Source organism: Myotis yumanensis, unplaced genomic scaffold, assembly GCF_028538775.1.
Source record: "Myotis yumanensis isolate MYYU_CA2020_CCGP unplaced genomic scaffold, mMyoYum1.0.hap1 SCAF_9, whole genome shotgun sequence".
Taxonomy (NCBI): domain Eukaryota; kingdom Metazoa; phylum Chordata; class Mammalia; order Chiroptera; family Vespertilionidae; genus Myotis; species Myotis yumanensis.
Genome location: NW_027223760.1, coordinates 66063667 through 66084493, shown reverse-complemented (window position 1 = coordinate 66084493; position 20827 = coordinate 66063667). Strand labels below are relative to the sequence as shown.

The 20827-nt window shown below is 53.1% G+C and overlaps 1 protein-coding gene across 2 annotated transcripts in view; it reads left to right on the top strand.

Annotated features, from left to right (window-relative positions):
* Positions 1–20344, top strand: part of NOD1 (nucleotide binding oligomerization domain containing 1) — a 31004-nt gene extending 10660 nt beyond the window's left edge. The window contains exons 3-12 of one of the 2 annotated variants that reach the window (XM_070424512.1): positions 427–601; positions 2460–4284; positions 7212–7295; positions 8504–8587; positions 9927–10010; positions 11495–11578; positions 12389–12472; positions 12565–12648; positions 16931–17014; positions 18054–20344. In XM_070424512.1, coding sequence (XP_070280613.1) covers positions 427–601; positions 2460–4284; positions 7212–7295; positions 8504–8587; positions 9927–10010; positions 11495–11578; positions 12389–12472; positions 12565–12648; positions 16931–17014; positions 18054–18126 — 2661 coding nt within the window. In that variant the 3' untranslated portion in view covers positions 18127–20344. Of the gene's footprint in view, positions 1–426; positions 602–2459; positions 4285–7211; positions 7296–8503; positions 8588–9253; positions 9305–9926; positions 10012–11494; positions 11579–12388; positions 12473–12564; positions 12649–16930; positions 17015–18053 lie in introns of those variants that run through there. The other variant, XM_070424513.1, reaches the window with a different exon arrangement.
* The last annotated feature ends 483 nt before the right edge of the window (positions 20345–20827 follow it).

The following is a 20827-nucleotide window of genomic DNA, read 5'->3' as shown; positions in this document are numbered from 1 at the left end:
CACCGGGCCTCTAGTTTTTAATAATATAAAAAGCCTTTCTAACGGTATAACTTACATAGGAGTCTACTGTCCCCTTGCGGAGTGGCCCGGTGCCTACCTCATATGCTGAAGGGGTGACTTTCTCCCCTGAGATGCATTCCTAGAGAGCAGTGGTGTTAGTTTAAGAGAGAAAAGGAGACACAGAGCACATTGCAGAGGTGGGCACAGCTCTAGCTGTGAGTCTAACCTTAATTCCCACGGAGCCTCCTGGTAGAGCTGCATGGCTTTATTTCCAGCTAAGGTGGCCCAGTCCACAGATTCTAGGCCTTCAACACATAGCATTTCCTCTGGCTGGCTGGATGGGGCTGTAGTAAGAGCTGTGGGCCTTTCCGATGGGTGCACACCCCTAGGGCCACGCTCACGCCCTCATGCTTGTGCCGCCACCAGGTGCGCAAGATTCTGGACCTGGTACAGAGCAAGGGCGAGGAGGTGTCCGAGTTCCTCCTCCTCGTGCTCCAGCGACTCGAAGATGCTTACGTGGACCTCAGGCCCTGGCTGGTGGAGATCGGCTTCTCCCCTTCCAAGCTCATTCAGAGCAAAACTGTTGTCAACACTGATCCAGGTATGAGTCAGCTGGGACAAGGTGTGTGTGTGTGTGTGTATGCAGGGGGGGGGGGGGGGCGGGGGGGGGTGTGTGTCTGTGGACCACAGACACCAAGCACACAGCCCAAGGTTCGGAAAGCCTGTAGGCTCAAGAGGACACAAAGCTGGTCCACCACGGCCAGCCCTGCCTTCCTGCCCGGGTGCTGTGCTCCTTATAGCAAAGGAGAGCTGTCCCTGTCACCCACGTGCAGCCCAGGGGGGCTGTCATGGAAGTGACCGCAGGCAGCTGGTCTGCTCTGTGAAGGGGCCTGTGGAAGTGGGGGAATGCCTCTGTTCTGACCTCTTGCTCTCTTCCTATTCTCATAGTTGCATAAGGTCAAGGTTGCGTTTTTTTCCTTTTTAAAAATCTTTCCAGGTTTGATTCTAGGCAACGTATTCTTTTGTCACCCCTGACTGCCAGTCCTTATTTGCAAAGCACTGTGGCACCCCCTTAGGCAACAGGTGTTAATGTGCCAGGGCGGTGTGCTGGATGCCAGGCCCAGGACACCTTGAGTGTGGGGAAGGACCACCTCCCTTCTGGTGTGAGCCCCATTTCTGAGCTCTGGTTTGCTGCAAGCATGGCGCCATGTAAGCATTTCACTGCGTCTGCACCCCTGGGGCAGGCAGAGGGGTCACCCTGGGGCACATGCTAAACATCAGTGCGGCCCAGGTCTCCTCTGGGAACAGGCTGGTGTGCCCTTCCTAGGGTAAGAAGGCTGCTTTCATCTTCCTTTACTCACTGGGGGTGATTCAGAGGAGACGCGGCTCCTTTGTCGCCCAGAGTAACATCCAGTGCTCATTTCATCACCAAAAGTCTTGGCATGTGATTTTGTGAGACTACGAGTTGCTTCCAGAGCAGCACAGTAAGCCATAGAAAGGTCAGGGCAATTTCTCAACAGCACGGGTTTCCATGGGGTCTGGCTTTAGCTCAGTGGTTCTCAACCTTCCTAATGCCGCGACCTTTTTTTTAAAAAATATATTTTATTGATTTTTTACAGAGAGGAAGGGAGAGGGACAGAGAGTTAGAAACATCGATGAGAGAGAAACATCGATCAGTTGCCTCTTGCACACTCCTCACTGGGGATGTGCCCGCAACCAAGGTTCATGTCCTTGACCGGAATCGAACCCAGGACCCTTCAGTCCACAGGCCGACGCTCTATCCACTGAGCCAAACCGGTTAGGGCCACGACCCTTTAATACAGTTCCTCATGTTGTGGTGACCCCCAACCATAAAATTATTTTCGTTGCTACTTCATAACTGTAATTTTGCTACTGTTGTGAATCGTAATGTAAATATCTGATATGCTATATGTGTTTTCCGATGGTCACGACCCACAGGTTGAGAACCCCTGCTGGAGTCTAGCTAGTCAAACAGGGTCCTGGGGATGGGGCGGTGGGGGTGGGGGGACGGCAGGGCCCGAGGGCCTGGCCCTGGAATGTAAGGGAGCTTCAGTTTTTAGCTGGTTTTAAAAATGACCACTTGTGCAGAGGACCAGGGAGCCTGTCCCAGACTCTGGGCCCAGTTGAAGCCGTCACACTCCGGCTGGCTAAGTCTGAGGTCAGGCAGAGCTGTCAAGGCTGACGACCTACAGATCCTGGAGCTCTGGCTCCCCGAGTGTCTTCAGGACCTGCATTTGAGGTATCTTGGCCCTTGGCCTCAGAGTCCAGGCTGTGGGGTTATCTGTGTACTTGTTTCTCCTGCAGCCTCCCTGGTTGATTGCTTGGTCTCTGATTCTCTCTCTCTCTCTCTGCCTCCACCTCTCCTGGGCTCCCTCACCACCCTCACCCCCACCCCTACCCCTGGATGCGGGTACCCCATCCACCCCACCCCCCTCCAGTGAGCAGGTACATCCAGAAGCTGCGACACCAGCTGGGCCGCGACTCCAAGTTCATCCTGTGCTACTCGCAGAAGGAGGAGGTGTTGCTGGAGGAGGTGTACACGGACACCATCATGGAGCTGGTCAGCTTCAGCAACGAGAGCCTGGGCAGCCCGGGCAGCCTGGCCCGCCTCCTGGACCACTCCACGGGCGTCCTCAACGAGCAGGGCGAGACCATCTTCATCTCGGGCGACGCGGGCGTGGGCAAGTCCATGCTGCTGCAGCGGCTGCAGAGCCTCTGGGCCGCCGGCCAGCTGGACGCGCGGCTCAAGTTCTCCTTCCACTTCCGCTGCCGCATGTTCAGCTGCTTCAAAGAGGGCGCCATGCTGAGTCTGCAGGACCTGCTCTTCAAGCACTGCTGCTACCCGGAGCAGGACCCCGAGGAGGTGTTCGCCTTCCTGGTGCGCTTCCCCCACACCGCCCTCTTCACCTTCGACGGCCTGGACGAGCTCCACTCGGACTTCGACCTGAGCCGCGTGCCCGACACCTCGTCGCCCTGGGAGCCGGCCCACCCCCTGGTCCTGCTGGCCAACCTGCTCAGCGGGGTGCTGCTCAAGGGGGCCACCAAGCTGCTCACGGCCCGCACGGGCATCGAGATCCCGCGCCAGCTCCTTCGGAAGAAGGTGCTCCTGCGGGGCTTCTCCCGCAGCCACCTGCGGGCCTACGCCAGGAGGATGTTCCCCGACCGGGCCACGCGGGACCGCCTGCTGGACCAGCTGGAGGCCAACCCCAACCTCTGCAGCCTGTGCGCCGTGCCCCTCTTCTGCTGGATCATCTTCCGCTGCTTCCAGCATTTCCACGGCGCCTTCGACAGCTCCCCAGAGCTGCCCGACTGCACGGTGACCCTGACCGACGTGTTCCTGCTGGTCACCGAGGTCCACCTGAACAGGACGCAGCCCACCAGCCTGGTGCAGAGGAACACGCAGAGCCAGACGGAGGCCCTCCGCGGCGGCCTGGCCACCCTGCGCGCGCTGGGGCAGCTGGCCCGCTGCGGCATGGAGAGGGAGCTGTTTGTCTTCAGCCAGGAGGAGGTCCAGGCCGCCGCCGTGCAGGAGGCTGACCTGCAGCTGGGCTTCCTGCGGGCCGTGCCCGAGCCGGGCCTCGGAGAGGACCAGCTGTCCTATGAGTTTTTCCACACCACCCTCCAGGCCTTCTTCACCGCCTTCTCCCTCGTGGTGGATGCCAAGGTGGGCACGCGGGCGCTGCTCAGATTCTTCCAGGAGTGGGTGCCTCCAGAGGAGGCAGCAGTGGCGGCCTGCTCGGCCCCCTTCCTCCCCTTCCCGTGCCTGGGGTCCCGCGACCTGGCGGGGGACAACCCCTTCAGGAACAAGGACCACATTCAGTTCACCAACCTCTTCCTGTGTGGGCTGTTGTCCAAAGCCAAACAGAAACTCCTGCGACACCTGGTGCCGGCCGCGGCCCTGAGGAGAAAGCGCAAGGCCCTGTGGGCGCACCTGTTCGCCAGCCTGCGGACCTACCTGAAGAACCTGCCCCGCACTCGGTCAGGGGGCTTCAACCAGGTGCAGGCCATGCCCACCTTCATCTGGATGCTGCGCTGCATCTACGAGACGCAGAGCGAGAAGGTGGGGCAGCTGGCGGCCAAGGGCATCTGCGCCAACTACCTCAAGCTGACCTACTGCAACGCCTACTCGGCCGACTGCAGCGCCCTCTCCTTCGTCCTGCACCACTTCCGCAAGCGGCTGGCCCTCGATCTGGACAACAACAATCTCAATGACTACGGCGTGCGGGAGCTGCAGCCCTGCTTCAGCTGCCTCACGGTCATCAGGTGAGGCCGCTGGGCACTGGGAGCACTGGCGGGCCGGGGTGGGGCGGGCCAGGCGACACCAGGACTAATGTCATGGAGTGGGGTCTCCTGGATTACCCTGCCAATCACGACCACCGGTCTTGGAACTTCCAGACCTTCTCTATCTCAGGTGGCTGAGAGCAAGGAACAAAGCTTTTATTTATTTATTTATTTATTTATTTATTTATTATTAATATTATTATTAAATTGATTGAGGTGACTTTGGTCAAGGAAAAAAGCTTTGAAGTTAGGCAGACCCGCATCGGCTGGGTGTCCTTGAACAAGTTGCTTAATCTCTCTGAGCTTCAGTGTCCTCATCTGGAAAAGGAGATGCTCGTATCCTAGCAACTGCAGTACAGTTGACCCTTGAACAACGCAGGGGTTAGGGATGCTGACCCCCTGCAGCCAGAAACCCACATAATATAACTTTTGACTCCCCAAACACTTAACTACTAATAGCCTGGCAGCCTCACCGAGAACATAAACAATTGATCAATACAGCATGTGGCAGAAGTAGGTTTACAGTAGTGCATATGCGAAACACAGTTTATAATTGTATTGTTATTAATTATTGTATTATTTTCCATACGAACAATGGTAAATCTACTTTTGCTCACCCCTGTACATATTATGTATGTTACATGTATTAGACACTGTATACTTAAAGTAAGCTAGAGAAACAAAAATGTTATTAAAGTCATAAGAGAAAATACATATATTTTATGCATTCATGATATATCTTTCTCTTAATTTTTTCAATATTTCTAGGCTATAACGTTTGTGAGTTTTTCAGATTTTTGTAAATGCCCCCAATTTTTTCAATATGTTTATTGAAAACAATCCACATATAAGTGGACCTGCACAGTTCAAACCCATGTTGTTCAAAGGTCAACTGTAAGATCAATCAAGCATTTATTGAGTAGATGAAGTCATTACAAATGTTATCTAATTTAATCCTCTTAACACACCCCAATAAATTCAAAAACAATAAACAAATAAAATACACTTAATTTAAAAAAAAATCCAAAACACAATTTTGTAAGGTAGATTCTGTTATTGTCTTTATTTTGCCAAAGGAGGAGGTAGAGGCACAGAGAAATTAGTAAGTTGCTCAAGGTCACACAGCTGGGCCATGGTGGAGCCAGAATAAAAAAGAACCTGCCCTTTAAGATTTATGTGAGGCTCCAAGATAGCCCATGTTTGCGACTGCAGAAAAGGCAGACTTTCTGTCAGTTAGCATTAGTTGCTTCCCATGATCAAAGCCAGCAGCCTTGAGCTTCCAGGGATCTCAGTAAAAAACAATGACTCTTATTGTTGACTCTTGATTAGCTTCCTGTTTGATTATTTAAAGACTAGAGGCCCAGTGCATGAATTTGTGCACAGGTGGGGTCCCTCGGCCTGGCCGGCTATCGGCCGATCGGGGCAGGCTGGCCAGGGGGAGGTTGGCTGTGGAAGCGCACTGACCACCAGGGGGCAGCTCCTGCATTGAGCATCTGCCCCTTGGTGGTTGGTGCGTGTCATAGTGACCTGTCGACCGGTCATTCAGTCATTCAGTCTCTTAGGCTTTTATATCTATAGAAAAGGGAGGCCAGCCTGCTTTCTTCTAATAGCACTTCCTGTATACACCTTGTAAATCTTTCCTGGGGGCGAGGTAGTTCTCCTTTACTTGGCTCATGCATTTCTGGAGAGCCTAGGGGATTTGAATTGCTTCTGGGTGCCCGTTATACCAGTACCACAGTATAAACTGTGTGGGGACAGTGTGATATAGGGAGCCCAAAGCTGCCCTGGCCTGGGAATTGGGAGGCCTTGCGTCTTTTCTCTACGCTCAGCCAGCATCTCTCCGTCCGCAGCCTCAGGCGTCTTACACTCAGTGCCACCCTGTGCTCCTCTCATCAGATGAAAACTCCACCAGTGAAGGGGAAAGCAGGAGGAAATGGGTTACCCCAGGGAAGCATTTTGAGCTCCCTGAGGGCATCAGTTAGGATTAATTTATGCTGAGAGGAAAACTCAAAATAGTGGTGGTTTAAATAATTTACAAGCTTACTTGTCTCTCATGCAAAAGTCTAGCAGAGGACAGTTCTGGGCTGCTTGGGAGCTTCCATGGCCTCAGGAGCCCAGGCTCTTCTGCCTGCTCCCCTGCCCCCTCACTACCTGCCCCCTCACTACCTGACTCCCACCTCCTGGCCCAAGGTGGCTGCACAAGCTCCAGCCATTCAGTCAACATCCTAGCCACCAGGAAGAAAGAAGGGCAAAGAAGGACACACCTCATTGTTTGAAGAAGTCTCCTCGGCTACTGCTAATGAGTCTTCTGCTTAGATTTCATTGGGCATAACTTGATCACATGTGCCTAGCTAAAAAAAAAAAGGGGGGGGGGTATGTTTCTAAGAAAGCATAGATATGGGATGGCAATGCATGTGGGTGCACACTGCCCCAGCACTAAGGTGGGTACCACTGGGGGAGAGGCCCAGAGTGTCTGACCTGGTCATTCAGATGAGGCCTAAAAATCAAGCTTTTACCTCCTCAGCCTTTTACTTATTAAAAGGTCAACTTGTGGCCCAGTGTGGCTTGTGTTTGTAGATGAAGTGTTATTGGAACACAGCCGCAACCATTTGTTTACATATTGGCTCCTTCTCACCAGGCTGCCCCCAAACGCAGGATATCAGAGGAGGCTGTCCGCACGTGGCCTTCATGTGTCCCCTCGCCGGTGGGCTGGCTCTGGGTGGGTCTGCCGGCCCCACGATGACCAGGCGCTTTGGGGGCTGTGTGGCTCACTGTTCCGGCCATTCTCTCGGGGCATTTACGGCTGGAAAAGGCCAGGACCTGGAGTCTTCTGCATCCCGGTGGAGTGAATGCTCCCTCCTAGTGAGCAGCTGCTCAGATGTGTAACTTTCTCTGCTGTTTTGTTTCAGACTCAGCGTAAACCAGGTCACTGACAGTGGGGTCAAGGTGCTATATGAAGAGCTGACCAAGTACAAAATTCTGACGTATTTAGGGTACGTATGTCTCAAGAACCCTGGGCTGGCTACAGGGTTCTTGCAAAAATACAGAGCAGCAGGAGACTGCCATTCCCGTGAGTGATCAGATGGTTGGGACTGAGGGCCAAGGGCACAGGAAGAGCACTGGACGGGGAACCAGGAGTCCAGGTTCTGCTTTGGATGCAGCCAGCAGCCCACTCTTGGAGCAAGTCGGGAAATTACGCTGGGCCTCAGCCTCCTCGCTGTATCATTGGGATCCTAATAATATAGGCAAGTGGCTTTACGAGTGGTGGCTGGGGATGCAATGAGAAGGTATCTAGGGCTCGTTTTCTAAACATTAGAATACTGTTTATTCATCAGGCTTCACTGCTCTGGGCCCAGTATCCCATGTCCAGAATCCTGGAGGCAAGACAGAGGCCAGAATCCAATACACATGCTGAGTAGTGGTGACATGGCCATTGGGGTCTAGGGTGGGACCCCCTTTTTAAATCCTTTCATATTTCTGCAGCCAAGCGTATGACTATTCAAGCCAGTTGGATACAGACTGTGAACAGCTCCATATCAGTTGCCAAAGTAGTGACGAAAAACTGGGTTTTCAGAGTCTGGCATTTTGGAGCTTGAGATAAGAGACTGTGGGCCCACACAGCCAGCCCCACGGCCACTGTTGGTGCCCATCAGCTTCTTTGGGCCTCAGTTCCCTTAGGCTGCCCTTCAGCTCGGAGCTCTGTGCGTCCGTACAGTTCCCACTTCCCACTTCTTGGGGCGACTTTTTGAATTGGTATCAAGTGGCAAAATGACAGAAAGGCAGACACCGAGGAGGTCCCAATACTCAGAAGCTTCCCCCGTCAAGATGCTCATCAGTATCTTCATCTAAAGATACCCGTCGCCGGTCATTTATTGAGCACTTATGTGACGTGCGAGGGCTTGGAGGGATCTCACATGGTCCTCATGACAACCCTGTCGGGGAGCTGTCATTCTCACCCCAGTATCACAGAGGGAGAAGCTGAGGCACAGAGGCGTTAAGGAACTTGCCGCAGGTCATAAAGCTGGAGAGTGGCAGAGCGGCTCTGAACCCAGCCTGTGAGCCCCAGAGCCCCAAACTCTGGTCCCCACGTGCCCTTTCTTTCTTCTTTCAACCCAGACGGCACATACTCAGCTTTTAAAACTGGGCTCATTAAGATGACATCGGGTCTCATCACGTGTTCTGACTGTGTTTTCTCTCGAAGCTTATACAACAACCAGATCACTGATGTCGGAGCCGGGTACATCGCCAGCATCCTGGATGAGTGCAAAGGCCTCACACACCTTAAGTAAGTGGGGCGGGCGTGGCAGGCTCTTTATTCAAACACATAAATGTCACCATGAAGACTCTCACCCCAAAGCCGCCTTCTGCTTCCCCGGGGGCCTTACTGGTGAATTAGGAGACCTGTGTGTGGCAGGTGAACGGGCCACGTGCAGGATTTATCAACTGTGGGTGAGGCTCGGAGTCTGGAGGGACCTGCTACAATTGGTGGCTGGAAAGCTTGGCATTTTAATTAATGACATTAATTAATAACAGGAAGAAAGGCCGCAGCTATCACCCTTTTTGAAGTTCCTTTTCCCCTTTGGGCTTTTTAATAAATATCTATATCTATATGTTTATATCTATCTATATCTATATACCTATATGTATACATATCTAGATATGTTTAGGTAGATAGATAGATAGATAGATATTAGTTGATTTCAGAGAGGAAGAGAGGAGGAGAAAGATGGAACCATCAGTCATGAGAGAGAATCATTGATCGGCTGCCTCCTGCACGCCCCACACAGGGGATCGAGCCCACAAACCGGACATGTGCCCTGACCGGGAATCGAACCGTGACTTCCTGGTTGATACTCAACCACTGAGCCACACCAGCCTGGCCCTTCAGGCTTCTATTACAAAATACCATAAGCTAGGCTGCTTATAAACACCCGAAATTCATTTCTTACAGTTCTGGAGGCTGGGGAGTCCAAGACCAAAGTGGTGGCAGATTACGTGTCTGGTGAGGGCCCGATTCCTGGTCCATAGATGGGGCCTCGCTGTGTCCTCACCTGGTGGGAAAGGGGGAGAGGGGCCTCTTTTATAAGCCACTAACCCCAATCCTGAGGGCTCCATCCTCATGACCTGAGCACCTCCCAAAGGCCCATCTCCTAATGCCATCACCCTGGGGGTTGGGATTTTGGAATATGACTTTTGGGAGGACACACACATTCAGACCATAGCACCCATCTAGCTGCCAGGAAGAGCTTGCCTTTCCCGGTGACAGAGCAGCAGGCTTGAAGGAGCCCTGGTGATGGGACACTCACCTTGACCATTTGTGGCTGAAGCCAGCACCTCCTTACTCTGCTGATGGAAATGAGTGACGCTCGGCGGTCATTTAAAGAACCCCGGGGACCGCTCCGGTCGCTGAGCTTCTGCAGATTGTTACCATCACCTGGAGCGGAATCCCGACTGGTCTCCTCCGGCCTTTGGGTCTTTCCGAGTGGGAGTGGGAGGCATAGCTGCTGTGGGTCCCAGAGAAAGGCCACCCCCCCAAGAGGGACCAGAGGGGCTCTGTGCTGGGGATGAGGGTGACTGAGTCCCCTCCCAGCAGGAGGCTGACACGGGCTCAACTCTCTCTGCAGACTGGGGAAAAACCAGATAACCAGCGAGGGAGGAAAGTGTCTTGCCCTGGCCGTGAAGAACAGCAAATCCATCTTTGAAATCGGGTGAGTAGAGACAACTGCACACGTGTGTGCGTAACCCAGCCTGGTCTGTCCGTGAGCACCTGCTGGTCTTCTTGTTCCTAATACACCGACAGGGCCGCTGGGCAAGCCGTGGGGAGGCACGGGAGCTTCACGGGGGCCCTCAGGGGCCCCACTGGCTTCTGCCCGGGAAACGCTCTTTATCCTGACGGGTCCCTTTGACTCTGAAACCCCAAACAGCTCATTACCGGGCTGATAGCTCACTACAGGCTGGACAGCTCACTACAGGCTGACAGCTCACTACAGGCTGGACAGCTCACTATGGGGCTGACAGCTCACTACAGGCTGACAGCTCACTATGGGGCTGACAGCTCACTACGGGCTGACAGCTCACTACAGGCTGACAGCTCACTACAGGCTGACAGCTCACTACGGGCTGACAGCTCACTACAGGCTGGACAGCTCACTACAGGCTGACAGCTCACTACAGGCTGACAGCTCACTACAGGCTGGACAGCTCACTATGGGGCTGACAGCTCACTACAGGCTGGACAGCTCACTATGGGGCTGACAGCTCACTACGGGCTGACAGCTCACTACAGGCTGACAGCTCACTACAGGCTGGACAGCTCACTACAGGCTGACAGCTCACTACAGGCTGACAGCTCACTACAGGCTGGACAGCTCACTATGGGGCTGACAGCTCACTACGGGCTGACAGCTCACTACAGGCTGACAGCTCACTACAGGCTGACAGCTCACTATGGGGCTGACAGCTCACTACGGGCTGACAGCTCACTACAGGCTGACAGCTCACTACAGGCTGACAGCTCACTACAGGCTGACAGCTCACTACGGGCTGACAGCTCACTATGGGGCTGACAGCTCACTACGGGCTGACAGCTCACTACAGGCTGACAGCTCACTATGGGGCTGACAGCTCACTACGGGCTGACAGCTCACTACAGGCTGACAGCTCACTATGGGACTGACAGCTCACTACGGGCTGACAGCTCACTACAGGCTGACAGCTCACTATGGGACTGACAGCTCACTACAGGCTGACAGCTCACTACAGGCTGACAGCTCACTAGGGACTGACAGCTCACTACAGGCTGATAGCTCACTACGGGCTGACAGCTCACTATGGGCTGACAGCTCACTACAGGCTGACAGCTCACTAGGGACTGACAGCTCACTAGGGGCTGACAGCTCACTACGGGCTGACAGCTCACTAGGGGCTGACAGCTCACTACAGGCTGACAGCTCACTATGGGCTGACAGCTCACTAGGGGCTGACAGCTCACTACAGGCTGACAGCTCACTAGGGGCTGACAGCTCACTAGGGGCTGACAGCTCACTAGGGGCTGGCGTAGGAATTGCCTCCAGGCCACAGCTCCAGGGATGGAGCAGCATCACCCGCCTGCAAGTGGACAGCCTCGCTGTGGCCCCACCAGCAGGCCAGGGGGAGCAGGCGCTCCCTTTCACTGTCTTGCCTCTGCCCTCAGGATGTGGGGCAATCAAATCGGCGATGAAGGAGCAAAGGCCTTCGCAGAGGCTCTGAGGAACCACCCCAGCTTGACCAACCTGAGGTAACTGCTGTGTCTGACACTGTGGACTCCAGGGGCCAGCCTGTCACTCGTGTGTCCCTGGGGTCGCAGGGAAGGAGCTAAGGGAAGAGGGCGGCTGGCTTTCCTAATGAGAGAGGTATTTGTGTGTGTGTGTGTGTGTGTTTCTTTTTAAACGTTTCTATGGACATATAGGAGACATCACATTAAATGAGTAAAGTCCACGACTCTGTGTTCAGCTCGGTGATTTGACACAGGCACCCACCCATATAACCACCCCCCAGGTCGAGACAGAGGACACTGCCAGCCCCTCGGCCGGGTCCCCATGCCCCGTGGGGGTGGGAGGAATTTTTAAGTCCAGATACAACTGAGAGGGACACTGGGCAGCAGATTCCTGCCCCTTCCTCATTCTCAAGGTGGGTGCTGGGACAGAGGGGGCCCTTTGTCCTCCTGGCCAAACCTCAGAGCCGCCGTGTCCCCCGCTGCTCGCGTCCTTCCTGCCACTGGAGTGAATCTGAGATGTCAGGACAATGGCGGTCCCTGCTCTGGGAGGACAGGAGACTTCTCCAGCTCTCACGAGGATGTCAGCCCCTGAAGCAGAGCTGGCCAGGCCTCAGCCTCGGGTCTGCACGGTGACCCGGTCTCCCCCATGTCCAGTGTCCCCACCTGACCTCATGCTCTGAGCCTGTGCCCTGGAGCAGCAGCGCCTGGGTGGCTGCCGGGGAGGCTTCCTGCCTCCAGTCAGCCGGGCCACCAGCCAGAGTCTCCTGGCTGTTCTGGCTGCTGAAGCCAAAGCCTCGTGTAATAATCCTCCCCACGTGTCTTCCTGTCCAGTCTGGCTTCCAACGGCATTTCCACAGAAGGAGGAAAGAGCCTCGCGCAGGCCTTGCACTGGAACACGTCGCTGAGAATATTCTGGTAATTGCCGGAGTCCTTTCGAAAGGTGGGGAACCCCTTTAGAAACGTGTGCCGGAGAGGGCTCTCCGAGTAAACACCCCTTTCCTCTCCAGGCTCACCCAGAATGAACTCGACGACGAAGTGGCAGAGAGCATGGCAGAGATGTTGAAAGTCAACCAGACGCTGAAACATTTATGGTAACTCAGGACCCTGGAATTCCACACTGTGCTGCTTTTTAAAACGTTCGATTTAAACTGCATATGCCATACAATTCACCCTTTTAATTCGCCTCTGTCATATTTAGTATATTCACAAGGTTGTGCGATCATCACTACTGTCTAATTCAGTGATGGCGAACCTATGACACGCGTGTCAGAGGTGACACACGAACTCATTTTTTTTGGTTGATTTTTCTTGGTTAAATGGCATTTAAATATATAAAATAAATATCAAAAATGTAAGTCTTTGCTTTACTATGGTTACAAATATCAAAAAATTTCTATATGTGACATGGCACCAGAGTTAAGTTAGGGTTTTTCAAAATGCTGACACGCCGAGCTCAAAAGGTTCGCCATCACTGGTCTAATTCTAGGACAGTTTTACCTACGCACCCCCCAATACCTATATGCATTAGACACTCATTCTCCACGCCCCGCCCCCGCCCCTGCCTTCTCCTGCCCCCTTCCTACCCTCGCTGGTCCTGTAACCACTACTATACTTTGCCTATTCTGGGCATTTCATAGACATGGAACCACAGCATGTGGCCTTTTGTCTCTGTTCTTTCATAGTGTATGTTTTCAAGGTTCACCTACATTCTAGCACGTATCAATACTTCATTGCTTTTTATGGAGGGGTGATATTCCACTGTATGGCTAGTCCACACTTTATATGTCCATTCGTGAGCTGGTGGACAGTTGGGTTGCTTCTCCTTTTTTACTATTTTGAATAATGCTGCTGTGAACATTCATGTACATGCCGGTGTGTGATCACACATTTTCATTCCTCTTGGGTGTCTACTTAGCAAGGGAACTGCTGGGTCACACGATCACAATTAACTTTTGAGTTATTGCCAAACTGCTTTCCAAAGCATTGCTCTACTTTGCATTCCCATCAGCAATGTAGGAGGGCTCCCCTTTCTCCAAATTCTCTCCAACCCTTGTCGTTGTCCCTCTTTCTGAATCTTGCCCTCCTCGTGGGTGTGAAGTGGTGTCTCATTGTGGTTTTGATCTGCACTTCCTTGATGACTAACAGTGATGGGTGTCTTTTCATGTTGCTGCTGGCCGTTGGTGTATCTTCTTTGGAGAAATGTCTCTACATCCTTTACCCATTTTTAAATTGGATTATTTGCCTTTTTATCGCTGAGTTGTAAGAGTTCTTGATATATTCTGGGTACCAGACATTTATTAGATACTAGAGGCCCGGTGCATGAAATTCATGCAAGGGGCCCTCTCAGCACTGGCTTCCTCCGGAAGGTTGTCCGGACGGTCGTTCCGCTATTTGACCATCCAGTCTAATTAGCATATTATGCTTTTATTATTATAGATATGATTTGTAAATATTTCCTCTCTGTGGGATTTCTCACTTTTTTATTTTGTTTTTAATGAAAGTTGTAGAGAAGGTTATTCCTGCATCATCTCAAGTTTCTTCCTTGAGCCCTAGTTGGTGTGGCTCAGTGGATAGAGCGTTGGCCTGTGGACTGAAAGGTATCAGGTTCGGTTCTGGTCAAGGGCACATGCCCAGGTTGTGGGCTCAATCCCCAGTGTGGAGTGTGCAAGGAGGCAGCCAATCAATGATTCTCTCTCATCATTGATGTTTCTCTCTCTCTCTCTCTCCCTCTCTGAAATTAGTAAAAATATGTTTAAAGCAAAATAGTTTCTTCCTTGTATTTGCCTTATTTCTTCCTACTTGGTGCGATTTGGCTTTTCATTCGGGGACCTCTCTGTGGTCTCTGTCCAGCTTTAGTGGAGTGACAACCGCGTGCTGGGGATGCCCCTGTGAACAGGTGTACCGTGAGCTTTCTCCCGCCCACTCCTCCAGCGGAGACCACATATTTCTTCCTGGAAACCTGCACTTCCTGCCACTTTGTGGCCCTTCGCAGTGTCCTCACACACTTGAACTTCATCACCCTTTCGGACGGGCGTGGGTCGAACTCCACACCTCTCTCAGCTCCTTGGGAGCGAACGCGGGAAGGAGCATGGACACGCCCTGGACGGTTCTGGCTCCCGTCAGAAGTCACAGAGATTGAGCTTCTTTTTGACCGCGGGCAGGCACTTCTGCCATGGCCCCAAACGGGGAGAGACCCAGGGCTGCTTCTGGTTTTTCACTTTCCGGAGGGTGACCTGAAGAAGACGTCTTTAATTTTGAGGAAGTCCAGTGTGTCTGTTTTCCCCCTTGGCTGCTTGTGCCTTAGGTATCTTACTAAGGAACCGTTTTCTGATCCCGGGTCCCAGGGATGTACCCCTAGCTTTTCCTTGATCCACGTGAAGCTAGTTTTGCTCTTTGATCCACGTGAAGCTAATTTTTGTGTACAGAACGAGGCGACAAGGTGTAGCTTCATTCTCTTGTGCGTGGTTGTCCCAGCACCACTCGCTGAAAGGATGATCTCCCCCTTTCCGATGGCCCTGGCACTTTTGCCAGAAACCAGTTGACCACAAATGTAGCGCTTCTTGGTTATTTCTAGGTGTTCTCTCTAGTCCACGGATGCACATGTTCATCCTGTGCCAGCGGCACTGTGCTGATTAGTGTCACTTTCTGGTAAGTTTTGAACTCGGGAATTGGGAGTCCTCTGGCTGTGTTCTTCGTCCTTAAGGTTGTCTTGGCCATTCTGGGTCCCTCGAATTTCCTTATGAACTTTAGATCGCCATGTCAGTGTCGGTAAAAACAGCCGGACTGGGCTTTCTGTACATAATTTTGTTGGATTGGTTGGTTTCCTTTCTTTTCCTGGCCTGTAGATTGTCTCTTAAGCCCTTCCTGAGGCCAGGCCAGCCCCCAGCGGGAGCGAGCTGGCCAGGACTGGAGAGGGATTCTGTGCTGCATTGAGCAAGCACAACCCTAGGGCCCTGGTGAAGGCAGCCTGGAGGGCGTGTGTGCCTGAGCACAGCCAGAGCACAGCTGGCTTCTTGCCAAGTCTGGGCTGAAAGCAGCTCACCCGCCCCAGCAAGGCCAGGGGTGGCTGCCATGAAAGAAGTCACTAGAACGCGGCAGAACTGAACTGAACGCTGTTGGACTGAACACAGAACTCTATACCCACTGCCAGGGGCTAGTTCTGCTCTTTTGGCAAAAATGTCAAGTTACATGTAGTCATGCTTATCAGGTCCTCACCTCTGCACGGGGCCCGGGGTCCCAGCCTTGGGGAGAGGTGGCTGGAACACTGGGTCCCAGCTGCAGGCTGCTGCCGCTGTCCTGTGTGCGTGGGCAGTGATGGCGACAAGGGCTCCCCTCCCCTTGGGCACCGTAGCACGGTTGCGAGAACTGCTTCAGACACGTCGTCCCATTCAAACCTCACACACTGCGGGTAGGAGGTTCTCTTACAGTTACTCCCATTTTACAGATCAGGCAACTGAGGCACAGAGAGCCTGCTTATTTCTTCAAGGACCCATAGCTGGGAAGTGGGGAGTGTGTATGTAGTCTGCTGACTCTCTAAGGGGTTGGCCCCTTCACACTTAGGTAGGGCTGCCTGCTTGGGTCCAAGCCCCGGACGTCTCAGGGTCAGATTCCGCAGTAGCCTCGCTCTGCAGATAGCCAGGAGGGAGGGGCGAGCCTGTGATGAAGGCGGACACATCACTGCCTCCTGCTGCACCCATTTCCCAGTGGGGTGCGGAGGAGCTGCCCAGGGGAGCATTTCAGGGACTGCTGGGGCTTCCCAGTGGTCTGCACCCTTTGCTCCATTTGGATCGCTGCTGCCCGACGTAATGGGGCTGCTCCTCGAGGCCCCATTATCACTGCTTTCCCACTGGGGCCCCGAGCGGCATCAGGACTGTTGCTCCTCTCTCCCTCTCAGATGTCGGGGAGGGCATGGCCCCATCTTAGAAGCCTTTGTTTCCTCCAAAGAAGAAAATGACCAGCTGGTCGCTACTTAAACTTTAAAAACTGCCTTGCCTTTCCCTCACCACCCGGAAGGAGACCTGGCTGCCTATTCCCTGGTGTGCGTCTTGGAATCTGTTGGGGTCTCCAAACATTTCCGATTGGGCTCCTCTGCAGGGAAATGTGCCAAGCACACATGCACATGTATGTTCACGCATTAAACTGTCTCTATGGGAACACAGATATAGGATGCTCACTATAAAAACTACAGAGAAATCAAGCATTTTAAAGGCTTTCCTTTATTCTGGTGGGTTGGATATACATGATCTTAGCCAGATTACAAGTCACGTGGATTCAGCTCTTCCCCCACCAGCCTGTTACAGTTACCCCGATGAAGGGGGCAGGTTTGACCCGGCACTGTGTACCTACTATAAACGACACATATTCTTCTTTTAGGCTTATCCAGAACCAGATCACAGCCAAGGGGGTCGCCCAGCTGGCAGACGCCTTAGAGAAGAACACTGGCATCATGGAGATTTGGTAAGACCCCCACCCTTTGTGGTGATGGCAGTGTGTACTCAGCACCAATGGCTGTGTGCCAGGTACCCCGGAGGGCAATTCCATCTTCCCAGCCACCCTCACACCGTGATCCCTTCCCTAGAACCAGTCTCTTCCCGCGGGTTCTGTTGCTAGCAGTCACCACACTGCATTGCAACAGCTTCCTGTGTGGCCGTCTCCGCCAGACTGTGAGGTAGGGCCTGCGTCCTGATCACTGCTGTGTCCCCAGGAACTAGCGCTGCTCCTCATTCGTTTGCTGAATAACCAAGTGCTTGCGTGCCAGGCACTGTGTTGGCACTGAAAATCCAGTAGCGAATGAAATGGACTTGCCCTCATAGGTTTACCATCTAGTAAGGGTGACACAGTGAAAAAAAATCATTCAAACCCAGCCGGTGTGGCTCAGTGGTTGAGCAGCAACCCATGAACCAGGAGGTTGAGGTTGGATTCCCAGTCAGGGCACATGCCCAGGTTGAAGGCTTGATCCCCAGTAGGGGGCGTGCAGGAGGCAGCCGATCAATGACTCTCTCTCATCATTGATGTTTCTAGCTCTTCCTCTCTCTGAAATCAATAAAAACATTACAAATTATTTTTTTTAATCATTCAAGTGATTATTTAATTAAATCGTGGTGAGTGCTATAAAGGGGAAAGCTAGGGAGGGAACCTAACACAGGTGAGGTTCCAGGGATGGTCTCCTTCAGGAAGTGGCATGGAAACTAAGCCGTGAAAGATGACTAGGAGTTAGTCCGTGGAGGTGGGAGGGAAGGTGTCCCAGGAACAGCATATGCAAAGGCTCGGAGGCAGGAAGGAGCGTGATGTCCAGGAGCTGTGTGTCTCGGGGCTCAGACAGTGTGGAAGAGGGTCCACAGGGACGGAGGACGGGGAAACTAGACCACAAAAGATGTGTGTGTCCTGTGGCATAGGTGGGTGTTTGTCCTAAAAGCAATGGGAAGTCATTGAAGGTTTGAAGCAAAGGAGGGTGTGATCAGATTTGCATTTTACTCGTTTTCTTTTTCTCCAACAGCCTCAATGGGAACTTAATGAAGCCCGAGGAGGCCGGAGGCTTTGAGGGTGAGAAGCGGCTTGTCCTTTCCTGAGAGGATGCCTTCCTGTCCGAGGATCTGGCCCTGGGAGGGCGCTAGCAGCAGCAGCCACTCTGCAGTCACCTGTCTTAGGTGTCGTCTCGCAAGGGGACTGCCGGGAGCCCAGGGCCTTCACAGATGCTCTGATGGGCCAGCTCCCTGCACGGCTGGTGCAGTTTCACAGGGAAGTGTGGGCTTAGTGAGCCCTGTTGGTTCCTGGATACATGCCATGGAGACATTCCTGAGTGCCCACGATCACTGTAACCTGCATCAAGAGGAATGACTGAGCTTGTACAACGCCTGCCCTGGCGGCTGGGGGAGTGAGCGGTCACTGCTGTCCTCACTGAGCCATCGAGGACGTGGTGCAGAGCTGGTGCCGAGTTTTTTGCAGAGAAGATGCTCCATGAACAAGAAGTGTTTTGCCTGAAATCTTCCTCCTCGGTACCTCCCCATGTGTTGCTGTCCTTCCCACTTCACAGCTGTAGATACTGAAGGGTGTCCCGTGTGGGGTGGTAGTGGGTGCCAAGGAAAAGACCCGGCACAGGCTTTTTCATCCTGGGGCCTCACTGCCAACCAAGACTACTGGCTGCGCTCTTAGCTAAGAGCAAGGGCGATGCCTTCATGACGCCGCGTTTCCACTCAGGGGTTTCCCACTCGAGGCTGACCTCCTCCAGAGACTAACACCTGGCAGAGCTGCTCTGCCCCAGGAAGACTGCCTGCCCCCAGAGGAATAGGCGTGGCTTACCTTGTGGTCCTGGCACCCACTGAGCCTCCTCTCCCCTGCCCTCCTCAGGAGGTCTCCTGCCCGAGTAGCTGTGAGGGTGACGGAGTTGGAGCCAAGAGTCAGGCAGCTCCGAGGACCCGCTAGCATGTCAGACCCCGACCACAGTGACAGGCGCATGGTGGGTGCTAATGGGGGAGGGTGGCAATAGGACCAGACCTGCCCTTTCGCCAATCCATTTGTTAATAAATACTGAACACACTATTTCTAACTGCCTGAGTCCAGGGTGCTCTAAGGGGACCAAATCTGTGAGCTGTTTCCTGATCCCCACACTGGACAGAGGCATCTTCATTCTGGTCCTTCATAGGCCTTTCCATCCGACCACCAAGTCCAAACAGGTGGCTGCTCAGAGGAACTGACTGAGGCAGGGGCTGGGATCAGGGTATACTGGCTTGGGCCAAATTTCACGGCCTCCCCGCTGTGCCATGAGCGGTCCTGGCAGGCCAGGTCCTATGTCCATGACATTCCTCGGTCATTAGACTGAGTGGAGGACCCAGATGGGCCGTCACCCACTGTGGCAAGAGGCACCGAGCTGAGTGGTCGAACATGAGAGGGGAAGGGGTGAGGGCCCCCAGCAGTACCTTTGCATTCTCGGAGGTGCAGCCTGCTGGGTACAGCAGCCCTGTTCGGAAGGCGCAGTTCTAGAGGTCCCCCTGGAAGTTACGGGGAAAATTCTGTGCAGTCATCCAGCCACATGGTGGCCATTCCCTTAAGGCGCTGCTTTGATGGTTCCTACCCACCCCTCCCCTTGCCCCTCCCCCCAGGTCTGCGTATTCACCTACAGTCACCCCGGATGCACAGAGCCAGAGAACCACATTTCTCAGCCGACAAACCAGAATTTGATCACACCACTCTCTCAACTTTTCGAGCCTACAATTGACTCAGAAACTACCACAGATGACGGCTTTTAGAGACTAGCAAAATTTATGTGCTGTTGGCTTAAATTCTATTTGGAAATACCTTGGTCCTCTAGGTGATGAAGGAAAGATTTTTCTATCTCTTACAAAAGTGGAATCAGGACCTTAACTTGCTGGGCAGAGACGTGGGGACCTTTCCTAGGCAAGAAAGACACAATTGGAAATGGAAAAGAAAAGAGAATTCCACAAACTCGGATATAACTATTTCTTTTCACAGGACATCTCGGTTGATTTTGGGAAAGAAGCCACGGCTCCCATCTTTCAGACGTGCATTTCTGGCACGTTCCTGCTGACGGTGAACTTACTGAAAAGCCATGTCAAGTCGCTGGGCAGCAAGTCACTGGGCGGCTTCGGGCTGGTCCTAAGGCTGCTGGAATCTCAATTTCCTCCTTGAAAATGGGAATGCGAGGGCCCTGGCTCGCAGGGTGGTTTGAAGATGAAACGAGCTGATGCAAGGAAAGCAGTCAGCACAGAGCCGGCACAGGGCCACTGCTCAACATGCGCTGGTTATTATTAAACCGATGTTTCTCTTTTCTCACAGTGGAACCCATAGGTTGTTCTCATCTCACGCTTAGGTTTAGGGAACTTCTCAACAAGGTCAAACATGGGGCTGGAAGGTCTCAAAGTCTCCGAAAATATTCAACATTGAGTTTCCTGCAATAGCCTAGCTTTGTCAGTGAAAAGCACAGGCATTAGTTTCCATCATTGTTACCAACGAGTCCTACCATGTAAGTGTCACTCACGGAACAGGAGGCGGGCCCATGTCTTCCTGGCACAGCAGGGAGCCAGCCCCACCACACAGAGCCTCCCAGGAGCCTTTGCCAGGCGCATTTTCAGGTCCTGACTGGGAAGGAGCAGTTGGCTCATTGCTATTTCAGTCCACGTCCAGGGGTGGCACTCATCTACTTGAGTAATTACTCACTTAACCACCAACCAACCAACCTTGCTGTGGAGCTGAGAGGCAAAGCCATGACCATTATCCCAGGCCCATGGGTAGGAATTTTAATAAAAATGGAAT